The following is a 22,310-nucleotide window of genomic DNA, read 5'->3' as shown; positions in this document are numbered from 1 at the left end:
CAACAATATCGTCATCCAGATAAGCATCAAAATAAACCAGTCAAACCAAAGATTTGTGTTGAATATACGTCACTGTGTGACCCTCTGCTGCACGGCAAGTGCGCCGAGTGTTTGTGGAAACAAGTTGCCCACTTGCAAGTCCCGGCTGCAGCAGCACCAACTGCAATTTGATCACGTGTGGCGACCACTGTACTGTGGCGGTTACCAGCTAGTCAAACACGTTTTCTGCAACACAGGCTGGTCAATGGTATGGCCAATTTGTGAAACTCCGAGTGAGAGTCTAATGGGCATGTCTGGCCCGACAACCCTTGAGGTTTCAACAGTGAAAAGTCTACTGTGTAACTTGCAAACTGTGCCTTCTCCACATTTGATGGAAAGCTAGTTTTCGTGTCAGACATGTCTCTCCAGAAGAAAAAAAAAAGAAGAGAATGAAGTGGGCAAATGAAATTATTTTTGTGACAACTGCAATTTCACTTCATTTGCATATTAAGGGCTGTGTGGATGCTGTCAAAAGTGTGTTTCTTAAAGTGGAACCTGACTGTCGAAAGAAAAGCTAGCAGCTTCAAGTTCAAGTGCAGGGACACCTTCTGTGTTGTGAACAAACAAGGGCAACAATGTGCAATTCCAGCTAACATCTTTTTCCTCACATTAAACTTCAACGTTCAAACCCCAGCAGCCCAGATTCTGTTCTAGCTTAGGGTGATGCTATTGAAGCCACAAAAGCAAAGCATCTACTAGCAAATCCCAAGCATATTCAGATACAAAAAATACATAGTGAAAAAAGCTGTGGGACGTGTGCACAAAAGTGGGGCCAAGAAACAGAGCATTGAAGGTATCTGTTGCAGTAGTTGCACAGCAAGTATGCATAACTTTGATCTTTTTTCTTTTTTTTTTTTTGCACTAAAGTGCCTCAAAATGGAAGGGATACTAAAAGAGAAACACTAAGCTTGGAGTGATGAAATATGCTTGAAGGACTCTATTTCCCTTTAAGGTAAAGGGTTTGTTATTAAAAGAGAAAATGAAACTCAAAGTTGCATTTTTCAAATTTCACACCGAAACCCCAGGGCACATCAGTGTGATGTCATGGATTGCAAGGTATCTTTTTGAATCTTGCTCATTGTGGTTCAGTGAAAGATGTTGAAGTCAGTCTTTGGCTCTCTTAGATGCAATGCACTTTTACTGCACTTAACTAGGCCCAAGCACACTGCTTCGAAATCCACGACGTGCGGAAACATCAAGGTGGCTTCACCAACCACCTCGTTCTGGCTTGGTACCAAGTATCTTCTTACAGCGGCCTTTTTTGGCATTGCAGGAGGGTGATTTACTAACACAGTTCGAATAGTTTTTCTCTTTAGTGTCCCTCTAACACAGTGGTCAACCAGGTGAGCAACTGGTTGCACTTATTGCAAACAGGTACATATCCCACACCGTACACCATTAATAAGATATATCCAGAGAGGGAGATTAAGATGGACTGCAATGATTGTAATGGCATCATTGGAATCAGACATATGCTGACGGGGTGTCCTGCGACTCTCCCCAACCTCGTCGAAGAATGGACACAGTGGGAGAAAAGGATTCAAAGCCCATTGTTTCAGGACCAACTAAGGGCAGTCCAGAGGGCCCATGATGTCGCTGAAAGGCTTGGCCTGACAGTGCCAACGTGGCCTTGGCTTGAGAAGTCGAGCCTCCGGACCTCATTACAATAAAAGTTTTCACACACGCACACCAAGAGTATGCAAAGAGCCAGCCTAACCAAGGTGAGGGTGTGTAAACAAAACCCTTGAACATGGCGAGTTACCCTCCAACTGGTACACGCCTTGTGGAGTTCCTACTCTGCTGCAGTGCAGCATTGCCAATTTAGAAGTACTTCCACTAAATGTAGTTTTATTGCGCTGCCTGGCTGTAAACTTATTTCTCTTCCAGGCGGCGGTTATTTTAGTGGTTTCTATGTAATGTTGGCTTCTGTTCTGGTGGTACAAGAACATAATTTTTTGTAACAATAATTCATGCTTTAGTTGTCCCAGACATGCAGTTATGCTAACATCAGTGTTTTAAAGCCGTGGAAGCGAGGCTAGCAAGGAGCATGGTCGAAAGATACATGCACAAATATTTTCGTTGTTGCCAGTCGTGCCTCGTGCTGCATTTGGGACCGTAACAGTGGAGATTTAACTTGCCACATATGGCCGCCATGCTGTCAAGGTGAAAGGCTAATCCTATACTCTCTTCCACCTTAGCTTGGAGAACAGGGAAGGCTGTAGCCTGCTGTGGGCCAATAGTATTGTGTTAGAACGACACGGACTTTTCCCACTGGATCCCTGTGCTTGCCACCACGGCCGGTCAAAGTGGGAGCCATAGTGTAGACATTCAGAAACATTGAGACATAGCGCAGACATTGAAGACAACGTGTCCAAACAACGTATGCACCGCGTGTCTGCATATTTGGCCACCCCTGCCCCCTTGTCCGTCAGCCCACCATGGCCTCCTAGCTCAGGCGATGTACAAGAGCATGCGCTGCCTGATCTCGGAACCCTACAGCCCAACTTTCTTGTTTCCAAATTGGAAAGACAGGTGGTACTACATGAACGTGTCACAAAAAGGGAAAGAAATGTTTCAAGTGTGTTTATATTTCAAGCAAACACCTGTTGATGAGTAATGAGAATGACTAAAATTGTTTTGCACGGAGACTTGCATTAAAAGAAGAACACACAAACTATGTTAAGAAGCCAATGGCCCTCTTCAGCTTGGAGGTCCCACAGCCTTCACCATTTGCCAAATTACGGTGACACAGAGTAAGAGGTTGCACAGCAAGAATGCTTCTTCACACATCCCATGTAAAATGGTGTAGTGGTGGCAAGGCTAATGCTTCACTCAATTTGGTTGCAGTTGGTAGCAAAGTGGAGGCACTGATTAGAGGCCTTCAAATCCTTGGCTGAGCTTGCTTTGTATGGCATCAAGCTAGTGCAATACTAATGATGAATGCTTTCATTTTTGATGTGGTTAACATCATCATGGCTCTGTAATGATAGCAGGCCTGGATTTCATACTTACTGTTCCTAAAGCTAGGCTTCTATTTTGTCATGTTTCCTGCAGTGTTTAGACATAAAAGGGCAACTCCAGGGTTTCTCCGAACACCTTGAGGCTTCACTGCATCCCCCCCCCCCTCACTGTAGCTACATCTTTCTTTTAAAGTAGCATACTAGACATAGCTGGTGCAACATCTATGGCTAGTCTATTTTTGCATATGTTTGAAAGAGGCTTCTAAGAACCACCGGAGATGTGGGGAGAAATAAACACAGGATGCAGTAGGTGGCACCTCTTTAAAATTTATTACAAACAAAATAAAAAGATGGCACACTGCTGTTAAGGACAAAGCATGCAATAAATCTTTCTGTGAAACTGCAGACTCTGGAGTTGCCCTTTAGCATTGTGCATTTATTCCCGTCACTTAATTTAAAGGCATGAAAACAAAACGAAGAGGCTATTAGCACTACTACATATATTATAAAACACATAAGAATCATGGCATTTACCAAAGCAATGCCCTCTACACGCAGTCATTTATCAATTACATTCAAGCCACAAACAACTTCACACACGCACACACTAATGTTTTTTAAGACATTTCAATAAATAATGCTTCTTTCTTTGCTAACAATGAGCACAGAGACTAGTCACGAGAAATAAAGTAACTCTGGAATGCATAGTCATTGGTACAGTGTCTGTATAGAGCAGTGCCTACGTGCTGGCCAGTGATACCAGTGAAATGACAGCGTTGATGGCACCTTCGTACTTGCACATAAAGTTTTCTTAACGGTGGTTGCACGTTGAAAGGAGAATATGCCAGTGTGCAACCTTAAGCAGCTGGCATCCAATGCCATAGGACAACTCGTCAATCACACGAACGTGTGTCCAAGTGCTGGTTGTTCAATGCATGCGTAGTAGCAGTGCATAGCCTTTCCTTTTATAATACTAGCTGGCACTGCAGGCACTGGCCTAGTATGTCATCATTACGACTTGCTATGTACAATTATAACATAAAGGTTGGCACAACTGTGCTGATGGTGTTCACTTAGGATGGCAGTCTCAAGGAGGCATCTTCCTGCCAGCAGAATGTGCACATTGCACAATGCATGCTGCCAGAGACAACTGGTTCCAAATGAAGAGTGCATTAGACAAGTCGGATCATCTAGCAGCTTCAACCATTACTGCCACATCACAATTGAGCACTATAATAACAAAACTTCTTCTGGGGCAAGTTGGTGCAATTGGTTTTACAGTTGAGCATGTTTGTGCTGCTTAGCAGTGGCTATGGTCATGCAGGACTAACACATGTCGAGACAATTTTACACACTGCTTCTTGAGCGAGCTGAATGCCACAAAAGTGATCTTGCACAGCTCTTAAAATTCACTGGGCAGACGTAATTGTAGAGTCTGTAACAGTAAAAATAAATGAGATGATGCAATGACATTTTTCATGTGCAAACTTTACAGATAACCAGAAATGTTCCGTGTCAACAAAGGTTGTGCACACACTACTGCTGTCATTCGTGGCAAAACTGGCTGTCTCTAGCTGCACGCTGCTAAAAATACACATGTAGAACTAACTTGAAGATGATGTCACACAGTTCATACGTCAGATATAATGTGTTTAAGAACTTGGCTCTGTACCAGAAGCAGCAGCAAGTGTAGAATGTTGCATAAATAACGGCAGGTACGCATAGCTATGCTGGGTAAATTGCAGCCAAATTTCACTTGGAGGAGGCACTGTGCAGCTTTTCTGTCAATTGTTTTCAGTTTAATATTATGTTTGGGTGAATTAACTAGCTGCATCGTCAAAAATAAATTAGAAGTATGTGTCCTACACGGCAAACAAAACAGAAGGAACCTTCGCTGCAGTGGAACAGTCTCTGACTGCAGAACAGCAAAATGCCACATTGTATTTTGCCTTAACAATGGCAGTAGCATTTGCATGGTGGAATGGTCACTGCAGCAAAATTACAAATTTTGCCTGCCATCGTCATATACAAGGCGCATTTAGGTTTATCATGGGTGAAACAGGCAGGCAATTTGCACAAATTGGATATTGCCCTAGGAATAAGACAGTGGCAATTGTTTCTCTCTGCTTCACATTGCTTGCATTGTGCCAAGAAGAACAATGTTTTAGCAGAACCCGTTCTCAGGCTAGTTGGTTGACACCTGGTGCACAGCTGCAGCGTTCACACAACAGACACAAGAGAGGGCAGCCGCTCGTCCCCGTCTTGTGTCAGGCGTGACGGTGCTTTAAGCAGAACAATGTGCAGAAAAGGACACATATCTAATGCCTGGCACTCTTATTTACGCAACATTCAATACATTGTACTAGAACAAGTGCCCACTTGAAGTTCTTGAAGAAGTCTCTTATGCACACATCTATTTTTTTTTAACAGTGGTCACCCTGCTCGGTGTCACATGTCAAGTTTCATAAATGCAGGGTTCCAATGGCAGTGAAAGTTCTATGCTTCAATGTGGAGTGGCACATGTATCAAAGCAGGAGAAAAATGCAGGCTCATTAAGCTTGTTGCAGTAATAGAGACAAATGGGCCCCCATCTAACGTGTCATTGCCAGAGTTTTGTCACTACAGAAACAAGTACTCTCTGGGGTACCTGCTGCAGCAACATTAATAAAGACACTGAATAATAGGATGGCATCAGCTTGCATATGAATATGAAGTGATGTTTTCCTTCCTCTTCAGATAAGCTCACTTTGTTGAAGGAAGTCTTCAACATAGAGTGTGAAGCAGATTACACATTGGCTATGGACGTATTTTTGTCTACTTTCACAAGCTCTTCCACTTGACATCAGCTAAGCACAGTATTCTTATGCCACCTGCGCAGTGAAGGCAGTGGCATCACAGGCGAGCTAATACATGTCTCTCAGATTTCACAGCAAAATGACTGACATGCTTTGTGGATACAAAATGGAAAGCCTGCTATAGCATATCATCACCAAAAGAGCTGCTCATTTGTATTTCAAAACATCTCATGGTTGACCGACCAAGCTACAGACATGACCAGAGTTCCACATTTTCAATTGAAAAAAAAATGGTATGCTGAAACAAGCGTCATCAACTCATGTTCAAGAGAGGGAACTTTGGGCCAGTCGGTTCGACATGTTTAAAAGAGGAAAAGAACCGTAACTCATGTCCTGTCTTGAATTCGTGGCTCTTTTCTTTTAGCCACAAACTCAGTTTTAAAATGTAAGGTTCAGTACATAAGGGTTTCAAGTGTACAGTATAAAATAAGTTTGCCAGCAATTATGTTTGAGGATCATGCAGTTTTAGAGATTCTGCACGCGAAAGCAAGATGTTGCAGCTCGACATGCAACACTTGACGGGACTTCATTGTATGCTCTGGTTTTTAGCACCAGTGCACCTATGAAATCATGACGTCAGTGCAGTTCCAAAGCACGCCTAATGATGAGCCAACATACAGTCTTGCTAGAATTTCCGAGAGTGGAAAATGTCTGTCACACAGTAGTGTCACGCCTGGATCACTAAGACAGACAATCTCTTGTCACAAATCTCCTGCATTTGGTCGTATATTATATGCATAGTCTTATGCTGCTTCCAATGACTTCAGTCATTGAAAGTAGCTGTTAATGTTAGTTTTTTGTGTCCTCCTTTCTTGTTGCTTACCTTGTCATTTTAATATTTTCTAAGACGTTTGCATTGACATGAGGAAACTGATGGAAAAAGGCTTGTCAGGGCTGGAAATGGACCAATGAAAGAACAAAGTTTATACCGGTGTCATAGGTAATTTTTGATCGCAACTGGGCCTGATGGAGATTGAACTTCTTAACTGCGATCAAAAATGATCGCTGCAGCGTGGTCCAATGATCTGGATCAAGTTTGGGTGAGCTTAAGCCCACATGGTGTCGTTAGTGGGTTCAAAGCACTGTAAAATCTGTATAATAAAAATTTATTTATTTCAAGAAAATATATACTATTGCTTATAAAAATCTTTTTTATGCATTTTTATTACTCTATTTTTGCTTTTTAATGTTAGCGTTTTCTTGCATGCTGAGCTAGACGGCACGGATGCCAGCCTATGATCACAATTAAAGCTCATTCATGGTGCATGAATCGCAATAACCTGCATTCAGATCAAGCAAGATCGTGATCAAAGGTGACTGTGTAGCAGCACTCAATCCAGATAAGGCCCGATTGCGATGGAAATTGACCATGTGACACCAGTACTGAGGGGCAGCTGAAGCTCTTGATTGACACTTTCGCTTTTGCATGACATAAAAGCCAGCATAGTGTCTCATTGAAGTGATCTGTCCTTTACACTGGGTAATCCGGTGAATGTGTGCTGGAAATAAGGCTCCTGAGAATTATTGACTGAGAATATGGCCTAAGCGTTAAGGCCTCTCTCACCAAGAGATCTCCAAGTGCTTTGTTGGCCAAGGCCATTGTGTATCAATGTGCACCATATCTGACTTGATAGTAAATGCCACTTTGAAACAGCATATGGGTAAAACTTGCATAGGCTGAATGCACTATTGGTATTGCGCAATTTTTTGCCAACTCATTTTGTATCCACCAAGGAAAATCACAAAGTGGTACGTCAAGCTCAACAGCAATACAATCATTCTGAATGGTAGTGCAAAGAGAAAGCTGGGGCCAGTGGCGTCCGAGCCAATGAGGAAGGACAAAGAGAAAAAAAATTAAATGATTCACATGGAATATAGCCGGTGGAATTTGCCTGAGGTGTTGTTGTGCCATCATTTAAGACTCTACTGCCTTCAGCTGCTCTCATTGGACTTGGCCTCCCCAGACGGTTGTGCATCCGACTCCACCCCAGAACTGGACGACGTGCAGTTTCCTTCGTCCTGCTCCACCGGCGGTTGGCTCTTACTGCGGTTCCCAAGGGTCGAGCGGGGACCGTGCGGTGGCCTCGGGGGTGGAGCAGGGGGCACGGCCTCAAGGCTGCGCACCCGCCTCTCAAGCGACCTCCGGTAGGGCGGCGGTGGCGGCGGCGAAGGCTTCACAACCTCCAGGAAGTTGGGATTGATGTAACAGAAGTCCGTATCGACCACAAACGGGGGGTTAGGCTTAGTGTGCGGACTCTTGCTTGGGGTGCCATTGGTGCCGCCGGCCAGTGCCCTGTTCTCTCCCGGAAGGAGTGCGGGCCGACGCTGCTTCAGATCAAACGAGTCACGAGGTGGCTGCTGTTGGGCTGTGGAGGACCTGCCAGTGACAGTGAGCTTGCGTGACCGCGGGGGTGCGAGTCGCAGTGCCCTCCAGAGGACCAAGCCAGCCACAAGTGCTGCAGCGAGGGCAATGCCAATGGCTGCAGCCGCGACTGGAAATGGTGCAGTGCCCCGGCGGTCTGCACACGCACCACGGTAACGAAGCTCGACAGCGACAACCTTAAACTCTGGGTAGAAAGCCCTCGTCACTTCGGGCGTAGGGTGGCCAGTGTTGGCACGCATGGCATGCAGCAGGAAGTCTACGGCAGCACGATCGCACCAGCTTGCGTTGGCCGATGGGTCAGTCCAGCTGAGCACGTGCGGGGGCCCAAGGGCAAACGCAGTGCGTGCAAAGCGGCGGGGGCAAGCGCTGTCGTTGGAAAAGTACTGGATACGCCTCTCGAGGGCCTCTACCTGCTCCCAGGAGAACTCGGCCGAAGTGTTGAACACCAGCCGGAACTCGTGTGTTGGACTCCGCGGCGGCTCCAAGGGCACACAGGTTGGCAGTGTGCCTTTCACTGTTTGTTCTGAACTTGAAATGACAGGTGCTTGAGTGGAAAGCACAGCCAAAGTGCTGCCTTCCAAGGTTCCGTGCCTTGGCATCACCGTTGTCTCTTCGGAAGGCACAGCTACGGAAACCGTGCTCTTCTCTGAGGTACTCTGCTCCACGTGTGGTGATGTCACCTCTTCTACCGGAGTGATGTCGCTTGTACGAGCTGGAGTATGTGGTGAAACTGGCTCGCTCTCCTCTGAACTGTCTTGGTTTGTGGGTAGTGTAGTTGTTACTTCCAAAACAACACTAGTGAGTCCATCTCTTGAAGCGTATGAGAAATCAGATGACACACTGCTTTGTGTGACAGTACGAGCTGGAGTATGTGGTGAAACTGGCTCGCTCTCCTCTGAACTGTCTTGGTTTGTGGGTAGTGTAGTTGTTACTTCCAAAACAACACTAGTGAGTCCATCTCTTGAAGCGTATGAGAAATCAGACGACACACTGCTTTGTGTGACAGCACTTAAAGCTTGAGTTGTTTGAAGCTTCTCACCAGCAGTATCACTTTCCTTCCAAAGTGTAAAATGTTCTGTTGGTTCACTCACAAACAGTTGTGTTGGCAGGCTTTCATCGGGAGCATGTATTAGTTCTGGCAACACTTGCTGCCCCTCTACTTCTGCAGCAGTAGTACCTGAAATCATTCTTGGTATTTCTGCAGGGTCACCGGTGCCTACTGAACTCGGCATCTCATCATGTTCAACAGCGCTAGTTGTATTTGGCATATTAAAATTATCAGAGTTAGTCACACTGTCTCCCAAAAATGTTGTACTTAATACTGAGTCTACTGCAGTACTTGGTGCAGCAGGAAATAGGCTATCCATAACTGTTTCATTTTTCATGGCTTGCAATGGTGTCTGCTTCGTGGCGCTTTCTCTGTCATAATATAGAGTCGATGTGTCTCTATGATGAGAGGATGGTGATGTGAACATAGTATCAAAGGAGCTGTATGTTGTAGTCTCTGCAACAGTTGATATGCTGTCTTCTGACGGCGTTGTTTGGAATGCTTTCTGCTCATAGTCAGTAGCCTCTGTGGACATCTTGACATACTGCGTCAGCATGCTAGTTGAATCCGACTGATTCTGTGGATTCATTGATACTTCACTCGAGTTAACTGTTGTTGATGTGCCAACCAACATGGGTGGCATGCTTGTCGTCTCGGCTAAGGTCACATTATTGGTTTCCAGAGCAAAACTCACCACTGACGAGTTGTCAATTTCAGTGTGTTCCAGGGAGTCTGTGCTCAATTCCAGGATAGGTTCAGACACTGTGACAGCAGTGGCACTTGGTTCTATATTCTCAAGAGGTAGCCCAATGCTCGAAGATGCATCATCATCTGCATTTTGGCTTGTATTCACCTGAAATGTAGCACTGTGTTTAACCGTAGTGCCTATATCAGGAGAGTCCGTTAGTGAGTGTGGCATTTGTTCAGCTGTGCAAAACACTGATGTGCAGTTCACTGGGTCACTCGATGTTGTTAGTGGCATGTTGCCTCCATTTTCCTTGGTTTGTGGTGTGCTGGTCACCAGATGGTATACAGAGCTCTCATTTAATGTGTTGTTTTGCTTCGTTGCAACTTCAACCAAGTCAGCACTTGATGAGAATGAAGAATCTGTGGTTGAAGGCTGGATGATCTGACTTTGGGCAGTGAAAGGTCTCGTGTTTGGACTTGGTGTCGACACAAGACTCTCTAACTGACGTTCAACATCTACGTCTTCATTGCTTTCAGATTCATGCTCCACACTAATGTTTATTGCTGTAGGTGCTGAAGTTTGCACGAAATCCTCATTGTTCTGAGGTGGGAGAGTGCTGGACAGCATTGTGGTTGCTTGCATTGACTCTGTGGTTGTAATGTTTAGTGTATCAGAATTCACAGCAAATGCAATATTCACTGCAGTAGGCCACACCAGGCTTTGTACTCCAAAGTAGTCATGAGTTGTTACATTAGGATTTGCAGTTGGTGGAACTTGACTCGTAAGCTCTTCAGTGGTTGGTCCTTCCACTAAAACATGCAGGTCTTTGTTATTAGCTTGGTTATGACTGGTAACCTTAGGAACTGTAAATGACATTGGTGTAGTTGCCTCCTTTTCACCAACATACGGTGATATGGGTGCTTTATACACACTTACAACTGATGATTTACTCAGTGTAGGGTCACCGGTTGGCTTCAGCAGCTTTTTCCCAGTTGGATCTGGAAGTGCAGTTGTCACATCAACCCAGGCCGACAGCATGCTTCCAGAGTATGTGGTCACCTGTCTATCCACTGACTTGTTCTTGAGCGAGCTTAGTTCATAATCAAGCACATCCAATTCCAAAGAGGCTTGTGTAGTAGTTTGCAGATAGGAGAGTGTTTCCACCACCATGGATTCCTTGTCTTTTGATGCACTCACAACATCTTCACTACCTATCATCTTTGCAGTTGACAAAACGGTGTCCCCCATAGTGTTCTTTACAGACATGCTGGGAACAGGGAATATCGAAGTGTGGTGATGGGGCTCGGCAGTTGTGATGTCCACAGAACTCTGCAAGAAAGCATCATTAGCTAACTTTGTCGTTCCTGTCGGTGCCGGTAGAGTGAATGTTGACGGGTTGCCATCCGCACTGGTGTTGATTGGTTGTCCTGCTTCTGGCAAGCTCAACCCCTGATGGTCGGTGGAGAGGGCTTCTAGTGTTGGCTTCAGTGGCAGCGGTACAGCAGTGCATGAGCTGGACAGGAGGAGAGTGAGCAAAGTCCCCAGCACATCCATGAAGACAATAACAGTGCTCGATGCTTGGCACCTGTTGGCCAGGGTTCATCCTGTTGGCAGCAGGCCCACGCCACTTCTCTGTAAAACAGGCAAGCAGAACAATGGTTGTCACAAACTCCACTGCCACTGCACTGTGTTGTTTATTTATTATAGTAGCCGCCCACTCTATTGACAGCATTACCGATGGCGCTGTTTGTTCAAAGGTGTCAATCAACTGATGGAATGCAGCCAGGTTCATTTCCACATAAAATCATTGGCTCCTTGTCACACACACTACAACGACAGCATATCTACACAGCCAGACATTAACTGTGGCTATTGATATCCATCTGCTAAATGCAGTTTCTCCTGCTGGCAATGGCTCATTGGTGCTGTGGTGGACATTCTTTGTGCACAAGGACAACGCAGATATTGGAGTGTCACACTACAGTAAATTCTGAAAACGAAATTAACAACATCCCTTGCATGTTGAACATTGCATTTCGACTTCTATGCAGAGGTTGAAACATCAACCCTTTAGACTACACCACAATACCCGGCACTGTGTTTTTTTTTTATTTAATATGAAGTTGTGTATCTCAAGAACAAATTAAAATAACTTTTACTATTGCAGGTTGGTACAGTGGGCTGACAAGTGTGCTATTATTGATGAAACAAAGCATGAACAAACAAATAAATTTAAAAAAGCATTTTCTTGGGCAAGTTGGTGCTTAGGCTTGCTGTACACTAAATAAATTGTTGTAAGATGTTCACATGTGTGGAATGGTGCAAGTATGCTTGCAAGCTACCAGTACCATCCACACCTAAGTGGATTCTGCTTCATAACCTGTCACAACTTATCTTCAATTACTGAATGCCCATTAGCTATGCCCCTTTATGTAGAACATCTATATTGAAACATGAGTGCTGAAGTGAACAGAGGAATGTAGCCAGCCATTTTGGAGAGTTGGCCAGTAGATGTCCATCCATATCCATTAGCTGAAATTCTGAATGGCTGGGCTGGGGTACCAACAAGAAGGAAATGGGGTTTCCTTCTAGCTGGTTCAGATCCAGCTAATCAGTGGCGGCTATCCACTAGGTGGGTCACAGCACGTCTGGGTTTGATGTGTGCCAAGGTGAATTCAGGACATCGGGAAAATAAACAGGTGTGCGGAAAAAAAAAAAAAAAAAACATGGGCAGAAGCATGTCGGATGTGTAAAGAAAGTAGGTCATTTGGTTCCCTTGTCATGTGGTTCATCATATTGTTACGTAAGAAGACGCAGATGAAAAGCTATATACAAGTATATTTACAACGTAATACGCCACACTTGGCCAAGAGGCAACAGCCCGCGCTAGCCTCCAATCGTCGTCGTCGTCTTCTTACTGCTCGCCTCTTCGTCATTGGTAATACTATTCCGTAGCACTACCCCCGGCGGCAAAAGCGCCGTCCCGGAGCGACTAAAGGTTGGACTCGGAAGCAGTGTAGTAGGCCTTGAGCCTACTGACGTGCACGACATCACTAGATGCCAGAGTAGATGACGAGGTTGAGCTCACAGGAGCAATTTCGTACGTCACAGGCGTCACCTGGTGCAGCACGCGGTAGGGCCCTGTGTATCGCGAAAGGAGCTTTTCTGAAAGTCCGACGTGACGAGAGGGCGACCACAAGAGCACGAGCGCACCAGGCGAAAACTGTACGTCACGGTGCCGGGCGTTGTACTGACACGCTGCTGAGTGGTTTGCGAGTCCGTCAGTCGAGCACGGGCAAGCTGGCGTGCATGGTCGGCGAGGGCGATGGCGTCGCGCGCATACTAGCTTGTTGAGATCGAAGCAGGAGCAAGTGCCGTGTCAAGAGGCAAGGTCGGTTCGCGACCGTAGAGTAGATAAAAGGGAGAAAATCTGGCGGTGTCATGCCGGGAAGAATTATAAGCAAATGTGACGTAATGAAGGGCAATGTCCAAGTCATGGTGGTCCTTGGAAACGTACTTGGACAGCATATCGGTAAAAGTACGGTTTAACCTCTCTGTCAGGCCATTGGTTTGAGGATGGTATGAGGTAGTCAGCTTGTGTTGAGTGGAGCAGGAACGTACAATGTCGGCGATAACTTTTGAGAGGAAGTTACGACCACGGTCAGTAAGCAGCTGTCACGGGGCGCCATGAAGTAAGATAATGTCACGCAAGAGAAAGTCTGCGACGTCAGTGGCGCAACTGGTAGGGAGAGCCCGCGTGATAGCGTATCGGGTGGCGTGATCAGTTGCGATGGCTACCCATTTGTTCCCAGAGGATGACATGGGAAAGGGACCGAGGAGGTCTAATCCAACACGAAAGAACGGTTCCACAGAGACAGTGATTGGCTGGAGATGACCGGCAGGCAGCACCTGAGGTGTTTTCCGACGCTGGCAGGTATCACAGGCAGCAACATAGCGTCGGACGGAGCGAGCGAGACCAGGCCAATAGAAGCGGCGGCGGACGCGGTCATACGTGTGGGTTACGCCAAGATGTCCTGCAGTAGGTGCGTCATGCATCTCAAAGAGCACAGTCTGTCGTAGATGTTTTGGCACGACAAGAAAAGATCAGATCCATCAGGGAGGAAGTTCCTTCGGTACAGAATGCCGCCCTGGAGGACATATCGGCGAACAGACGCGTCGGTAGGTGTAGAAAGCAGACGCTCGATGAGTGCTCGCAGCGGTACATCTCGGTACTGCTCATCGGCGATGTTAGCGAAGGCAGACACAGAGAAAATGCCACTGGCGGTACTACTGTCGGCGGCGTAAGGCTCGTCTACCGGGTAACGAGACAGGCAGTCAGCGTCCTTGTGTAGTCGGCCAGATTTGTAGGTGACAGTATATGAATATTCTTGGAGGCGTAAGGCCCAGCGACCAAGTCTTCCTGTAGGATCTTTCAGTGAGCATAACCAGCAAAGCGCGTGATGGTCTGTGACAACGGAAAAGGGTCGGCCATATAAGTATGGGCGGAACTTCGCAACCGCCCAAACTAGGGCCAGACACGCACGCTCAGTGATGGAATAGTTGCGCTCGGAGGGTGAGAGGAGCCTGCTAGCGTAAGCGATAACACGGTCGTTGCCACGCTGGCGTTGTGCCAGTACTGCGCCAATTCCGTGACCGCTGGCATCAGTACGGACTTCGGTAGGTGCAGAAGGATCGAAATGGGCCAGAACGGGAGGCGTTGTGAGAACGTCGATTAGATGCGAGAATGCAGAGGCCTCGTTATCGCCCCACTCGAAAGGGGCGTCTTTTTTCAAAAGCTCGGTTAGTGGTCGTGCTATGGCAGCGAAATTTTTCACGGAACGGCGAAAGTAGGAACAAAGGCCAATGAAGCTACACACATCCTTGACACACTTCGGAGCAGGGAAGTGCCTAACAGCATGGATCTTGCCTGGGTCCGGTTGCACTCCGTTCGCGTCAACTAGATGGCCAAGGATGGTAATCTGGCGACGGCCGAATTGGTACTTCGATGCGTTCAGTTGCAGACCGGCGCGACGAAAAACGTCCAGGACTGCCGAGAGGCGCTCGAGGTGCGTAGCGAACGTTGGGGAGAATACTATAACGTCATCCAAGTAGCACAGGTATGTGGACCATTTGAAACCGTGAAGGGAGTCCATCATGCGTTCAAAAGTGGCAGGAGCGTTACATAGACCAAACGGCATCACTTCGAATTGATAAAGACTGTCCGGAGTTACAAAAGCAGTCTTCTCGCGGTCGAGATCGTCCACGGCAATCTGCCAGTAGCCGGAGCGGAGGTCAATAGAGGAGAAGTAGCGAGTACCATGGAGGCAGTCAAGGGCGTCATCGATCCGAGGTAGGGGATACACGTCCTTTTTGGTAACCCTGTTAAGGTGCCGATAATCCACGCAAAAGCGCCATAAGATATCCTTCTTTTTCACCAGTACAACAGGTGACGCCCATGGACTACATGACGGTTCTATGATGTTCTTGGCAAGCATTTTGCGAACTTCTGCGTGAATAACTTGACGCTCAGCCGGTGACACTCGATATGGGCGGCGATGAATAGGAGGGGCATCGCCGGTATTAATGCGATGTTTAACAGCTGTAGTTTGGGCCAAGGGACGATCGTTAAAGTCAAAAATATTGTTGTAGGAAAACAGAACGCGGTAGAGCTCACGAGCGTGCTCGGACGGCATGTCAAGCGCAATCATTTTCTTTAAGTCGGCGATGGTACAAGTTGTCGACTGCGATGGTAGAGGAGGATCGGCTGAATTGTCGTCTACCTCAATAGATGCTACTGAGTGATCCTCGAGTGAGCAAAGCTGGGCCAGAGACATCCCGCGTGGCAGCACTTGCGTTGTCAAGCCAAAATTGATCACTGGCAGGCAGACGCAATTCGCCGTAATACGTAGATAAAACGGTATGAGGTACCGTGATCCCATGTGTAAGGAGGACGTCTTGCATAGGAGCCGCGATATAGTGACCGTCGGGCACTGGTGGGGATGACACTAGGTCAACGTAAGTCAGTGCCGAAGGTGGCAAGCGAACGAAGTCGACGGAACTGAGGCGACTGGGGTGTGGTTCAGCGGGATCCAGAACAGGCAGGTCAAGGCGAAGTACTGGCGGAACAATTGATGAGAGCAGAATGTGCGGAGAGGAAGTCTAAGCCGAGGATGATGTCGTGGGGACAGTGGGCGATGACTGTGAATAGCACAATTGTGGAGCGATCGGCGAAGGAGACACGGGCGGCACACATACCAATTACGGGGGCTGTTCTGCCATCGGCGACATGAACAACATGCATCGTGGCGGGCGTGATTATTTTTTTCAGGAGGGTACCAAGGTCAGCGCTCATTACCGACAAATGCACCCCAGTGTCTATAAGAGCAGATACAGGAACACCGTCAACTGGCACGTCAAGAAGGTTCAGATGAGTGGGCAACGTGAGTAGAGGATTTGGCTGCGTAGGGAGCAATGCAGCGTCACCTCGAGGTGCTGCATCATCTAGTTTTCCGGCTGGGAGCGGCGTCCGAAGGGAGTCGGCGAAAAGGAGCGACGGGGCTGGGGAGAGCGAGATTGTCGTCGTTGGGGCGAAGGCAAACGAGAATAGGGGCGGTTCGGCGCAGGAGAGTCAGTGGCGACATTATCGGAGCGTGCGGCATAGGGACGAGAAGGGCCACCTGAGGGGCGAGAGTAGGCAGTAGAAGCAGACAGGGTCGGGGAAGTCCAGCGACTTCGACAGTGCCGAGAAATGTGCCTGATGCGACGGCAGTGAAAACAAATGGGCTTGTCGTCAGCAGTGCGCCATTCAGATGGGTTGCGGAAACGTGGTGGGTAAGAAGATGCGGGACGGGGCGGAATCGAAGAAGCCGGATGGGTATCAGGGCGATGGGCCGAGCAGATGGTGTGAAGGCCCATGTTTTCGAACACCTGGCGGACAACTGCCTGGATCAGGGAAACCGTGACTGCAGGTGCATTGGTGGGGCTGGAGTCGAAGGCAGCCGGATAGGCGGCCTCAATCTCACGCCGGACGATCTTGGTAATATCCCCAGTGCTGTTGGGACGAGGAGCCTCGGCACAGGAAGATGTCACTGGGGTGTTGGGCAAACGGGCAAACTTCTGGTCGATACGTCGACTTTTAGCAAGTTCCAGGCGGCGGCACTCTTTTATAACAGCATCCACCGTCGCGACATTGCTGAATACGAGCAAGTTGAAGGCGTCATCGTCAATGCCTTTGAGGATGTGGGATACCTTGTTTGACTCAGTCCTGTGTGCATCAACTTTGTGGCACAGAGCCAAGACGTCCTGAATGTACGTGACATAGGGCTCTGTTGACGTCTGCACACGGCCGGAAAGCGCCTTCTGCGCGGCAAGTTTGTGACCGTAGGGGTTGCCGAACAAGTCTCGGAGCTTTTGCTTGAGCAAATCCCAACTGGTGAGCTCATCTTCGTGCGTCCGAAACCAAACTCGAGGTGTGCCACCGAGGTAAAAGACTACATTGGCGAGCATGATAGTAGGGTCCCACCGGTTATTGCGGCTGCCGTGTTCGTACAGGCTGATCCTGTCCTCGACGTCTTCCCCATCTTTGCCCGAGAATATGCCAGGATCACGAGGAGCAGGGAGAGTGATGTAGGCCGTCGAAGAGGCAGCAGGTGTCGGAGACGGCTGAGTCGAGTTGTCATCACCGGGAGCCATGAAGCTAGGCTCGACGTACCGTCCACTGCGAAGCTCCGTGACGAGGTACAGGGAACGTCCACCTCCACCAGATATGTTACATAAGAAGACGCAGATGAAAAGCTATATACAAGTATATTTACAACGTAATACGCCGCACTTGGCCAAGAAGCAACAGCCCGCGCTAGCCTCCAATCGTCGTCATCGTCTTCTTACTGCTCGCCTCTTCGTCATTGGTAATACTATTCCGTAGCAATATGTAGGCCAAACGGGCAGATTTCTGAATGACAGATTGTATGAGCATCAACATAATATGGAAAACCAGCTCCTTGGTCACATTAGTACTTATTGTAAGGCTCACAAGTGCATTCCAGATTTTAATGGAGCCTGTGTTTTGAACAGAGCAGATGATCAACTGAAAAGGAAGATATTGGAAGCACTTGAGATCAAGAAGTGTGGTGATGCTTGTATCAGTAAACCCTCAGTTTCTCTATCGACAAAGGAACTGGCGTATCTTGGGAGTGGCACTTAGAAGCTGTTCTGTATCATGTTTTTGTTGTGCGATGCAGATGATGGCCCTATTTTTTCTTGTTGTTTTAATCCTTGGCAGCAGCTATTTATTCCTGTGTCAAGAAATAAAACGCTCAGTTGTTAGTGCATTTACGTGGTTGTCCCGTGTAGCCTTCCTTAGCCCGTTGTTTTATTTGGCGCCTTCGTTGTAATCACTAGGTGGGCGCTTACAAAATACCGTCTCTGGGATCGCAAGCTCCTCTGCATGAAATGTGAAAGACTCCTTCAGCCATGCCATATATTTGGGCCATGTCAAACTAAATACATTTTCAGCAACATGCACTTTTATTGCTATCTATGTAATTAGCCTACAGCCAGACAAAAGGCCTAGAAACCAGCAATAATGAAATGCTACAGAGTGAAATGTTACACATTTTGGCGCAGGCCTCCAGCCTTGCTGGTATACCGTGGCCTCTATATGCTGAAATAAAGTGCACTATAAGTCAACCTAAATGGTGAGATATATAGTTTAAAGTTATATGTTGCAGAGTCTCTGTGACAAAAATGGACTGGTATGCCTGTATGCAAACCCACATGGATTTACAAGTTTTCAATTGACAAATATGCCTGCGGTGATTTCCCAATGTTGGTGCAAGTATGTAGTTATTACTAACAGCTGCGAAATTAATCACTAGAACTTGGAGGACGCTTAAGCTTTGCCTTTAAGAGTGGAAAGCGATAGCATTGATTAAAAAATCCCTGACTGTCTCTGCCCACAACTGCAGCTCATGTAAGCGCAACGTTTACTAGGAAACGCTGGCGGTGAATGCTATACACGAAGGCGAGCTTTCTGGTAGATGATCCTGGAGGTTGTGCCACAGCCACACCAAAAAAAAAATTACATCGTTTTCAGGTTTCTGTTATTGCTTCTCACTTTAAATATTTAAATCTGAGAAGATTTAACATAAAAGACATGCACTGTCAGTGTTTTGCTTCATGACATTTGTTTGTGGGCTGTCATTCTCAAAATACTGAGGAATAACTTTGTGAAGAATTTAAGACAAGGTGTGGGCAACTTTAGTGATAGAATGGTGTGGCTATATAACCTGCATACACTGCATGTCATATAGCAAGGCATGGCATAAAGATATACCAAAATATATAGGGGAATTTTCGCTCACGGAAAGCTCCGCCAACGCCGGATTTTCTGCGACACGGGGCCCTTAACGGTATCGCCTTAGAAATCAAAGGGTGAATCTCCTTTTCCTTTAGCACTGTTAAATGCAGTTGGAACATTCTTCGTTAATGCATGGCTTGTCCAGTTACCTTCATCAACCCATATTGACATTTCTTAATCTTAACCCATTTAATTCCCTGCACCTCGACTTTGTTTTTACGTCTTCAATCTATTACGCCGTCCATGCGCGTTTCATACAGCGTTTTTAGGAGCTGCGAAACCTGCACGTGCGGACTGGGCATTCCCCGACAGCGATGTCCGGCCGTTGTCCGGACATCGAAGTGAATTCGAGCAGATCGACGGTTCGTCTGCCGCGCACCAGCGACATAGCAAGCACATCGCACCATATGACGCAGCAGGCCACTAGTCACGCTGGAGGAAAGTTCAGTCGCGGATACTGCAAACGTTAATTACTTCTGTTGCGGGCAGCGCGTGCAGTGGCATACTGCAGGATAAGAAGAAATTGAAGCTCGCACATGCACGCATGCATTCTAGGCCAATGCCTGTTAGTCCTGCTGCAGCGACAGAAGCACAGTCCGCTTGCTTAACATAAATCAGAACAAACCGACACCTGCGGATTCACGCAGCAACCTGCCCCACCGAATGTCCAACGAAAGTGTCTCACCTGACTGCACCTGAACGGCACTGCACGGCGTACGGTCGAGCTTCAACGCGCCGATGAAAATCGAGCGTTCGTTACTCGAGATGTTCTTCCCATTCGGACGCTGTCGAGCAGCCAGAAAGGGACAGAAGAGCACGACCACGATAGAAACAACAGACCGCTAGCTCGCATTTGAACCTCGGCGGCGCGGAGAGACGAAGTCGACAACGTCAACTTGCTGAGCCCCGATTGGCTGCGCGGAGATCACGTGGCCCTTCTGCCGTATAGCTGGGGAAAGAGGCCGTTAAGAAGCTCTATGCGCTTCAGACCCCGTACTGCAGTTCCGTTTTCTTTTTTTTTTTTTCTTTTTTTGCCTCCCTTTTCTTTTTATTTGAATTAAGTACAAGAGTACTCGGGCTACGCGCTACAAAAGTGAGGGGCCCACATGGGCGTTCGGTTCCTCCGTGTTTTCCGCGTACGCGAACGGCCTGCCAAACGCTCCTGCGCGCCAATGCGGGTTAAAAGTGAACGGGTACACATGCACCTTTAACATCTGCTGCATATCCACAGACCAGGATCGCTGTGCCATATGCTGCTTATTAAAGTGCACTGCACCGCGGTGTGAAACAAATACATATATGTTTAACTCGATCAGTGCCCACGCCGCTTTGTTATGCTTGGCAAAAGCTCTCGCGAATATGCATATACGGCCGAGTCACACAGCGGCGCTGCCTCCCGCGCTTCGTGTTTACCAACGCTTTCTCGTCAGCTCACAATAGCCGTCCAGTCAAGAGGCGGCAAAGACTCTCTTTGTCTTGGTGCGAACTCGAAGCAGATACGCCGCCTAGTTCCCAAGAAAAACACTTACAAAGAGAGAGATAGCTTAATTTTGTAAATCAGGCTTCACCCTGCGCTCACAAGCCGTGCAGAAAAGCCACACTAGCATAACTAAAAAAAACTGGGCATATTGTCGTGAATAATAACACCAACGTCCGTTTTCTGTCGCCGTTTCTGCTCATTTAATTAAGTATTATTTATTTGCCATCAAATATAATTACGATGTGTTCCACGTGACCCTCAATTGCTTTATAATGCACACACTAGCGTACTCAAATATATATGCACCAGCGATGCAACTTCTGTTTTTCCTATATCGAGCAAATTCTAGCACACAGAAGTATAGTAACAACAAGTAGCTGCAAATGTCGACTTCAGTATAATGCTTGTAATGCCGTCGACGCGCATATATATATATATATATATGCATGCCAGACTCTCAGTAGCGGTGCGGCACGTCTGCGCGCGTACGTGTTTCATGACGCTGCGACAAAAATTGAAAAAAAAAAGGAAAAGAATTCCATCGTTACTATTCCTGAGAAACGTAACTTCAAGCTCACCTTTATATATATATTTTTGGAAAGTTACACTTATTATGGCATTGCGTGGTATGTCGTATGTAAATATGAATCTTCCGCGCCTTGCAACATCGCAAGGAACCCTAGCTGATACACCTTTGTCTTACGATATAAACAAGACAAAAGGGGGAGTCCTGTGCTGAGCAGTATTCTATGTCAATGTTGATCCTCGAACTGCCTTTGTCGGCATGCTGAGCCGCGTAGATAACGGAGCTCGAACTTACAAAACATAGGAAATCATCTCGACACAGCTTACCGTTAGGCGCGTGCCTCCATAACGGCTCGGTTTCGCACGGACGGTGCGGACGGTATGGATGGGGAACGGAACCACAGACGGAGCAACGAAACCATGGTGGACAGCGAACAAAACTTAGTGATTATCATCATCAACAACTAAGTTTTAAAAACGTTGTTTCAAAGTTCGCCTACTGTGCCCAATTTGAACAATAACAAATGGTCTCGTCACCTATGAGCGAGGCTAAAAAGCTTCTTTGTTGTGTTTAACTGCCGTGATGACTTAATAAGCTAAATATAGTTGCAATAGATGGCGCCACAACTTGCATTATTGTGCATAAGTGCATGAGTTATGACGTCGTAGTTATGACAGTAACGACAATAACAAAGCGTACAAGCATGCGTGCAAACAAAAAATAATATTGCTTCAATTTATAGCCAGTTTGCCCACGAAACACGTATAATACTTCTTTGCCCACGTCGGACGTTGCATTTAGAGCACGAAGAATAAAGTTTCACGAGGCAATGAGGTCCTGACAGTCCTATTATTACGCGATCGATTACCATGACACCGGCTTTTGAAATGCAGATGTTTCGTCACCAGCGCAAGTAAATAGCTATGCATTCTACTTATGAATTCAACGTTATAACAAGACTTCGCGTTTTTGT

At 47.0% G+C, this 22,310-nt stretch overlaps 1 protein-coding gene across 1 annotated transcript; it reads right to left on the bottom strand.

Annotated features, from left to right (window-relative positions):
- Window positions 1–3,310: 3,310 nt before the first annotated feature.
- On the bottom strand, window positions 3,311–21,904 carry LOC126523704 (uncharacterized). Its single transcript, XM_055066803.2, has 2 exons — window positions 21,664–21,904; window positions 3,311–11,605 (listed from the first exon to the last, which is right to left on the bottom strand). The coding sequence occupies exon 2, from the start codon at window positions 11,525–11,527 to the stop codon at window positions 7,787–7,789; it is 3,741 nt and encodes a 1,246-aa protein (XP_054922778.1). The 5' UTR covers window positions 11,528–11,605; window positions 21,664–21,904; the 3' UTR covers window positions 3,311–7,786.
- Between the last annotated feature and the right edge of the window lie 406 nt (window positions 21,905–22,310).

This window comes from Dermacentor andersoni, chromosome 6 (genome assembly GCF_023375885.2).
Source record: "Dermacentor andersoni chromosome 6, qqDerAnde1_hic_scaffold, whole genome shotgun sequence".
In the NCBI taxonomy this organism is placed as follows: domain Eukaryota; kingdom Metazoa; phylum Arthropoda; class Arachnida; order Ixodida; family Ixodidae; genus Dermacentor; species Dermacentor andersoni.
This window is presented reverse-complemented; position numbering and strand designations above follow the sequence as displayed.

What these genes read in the sequence shown, in the direction of transcription:
- LOC126523704 (XM_055066803.2), bottom strand. Translation starts at nt 11,527, where the DNA reads ATGGATGTGCTGGGGACTTTGCTCACTCTCCTCCTGTCCAGCTCATGC.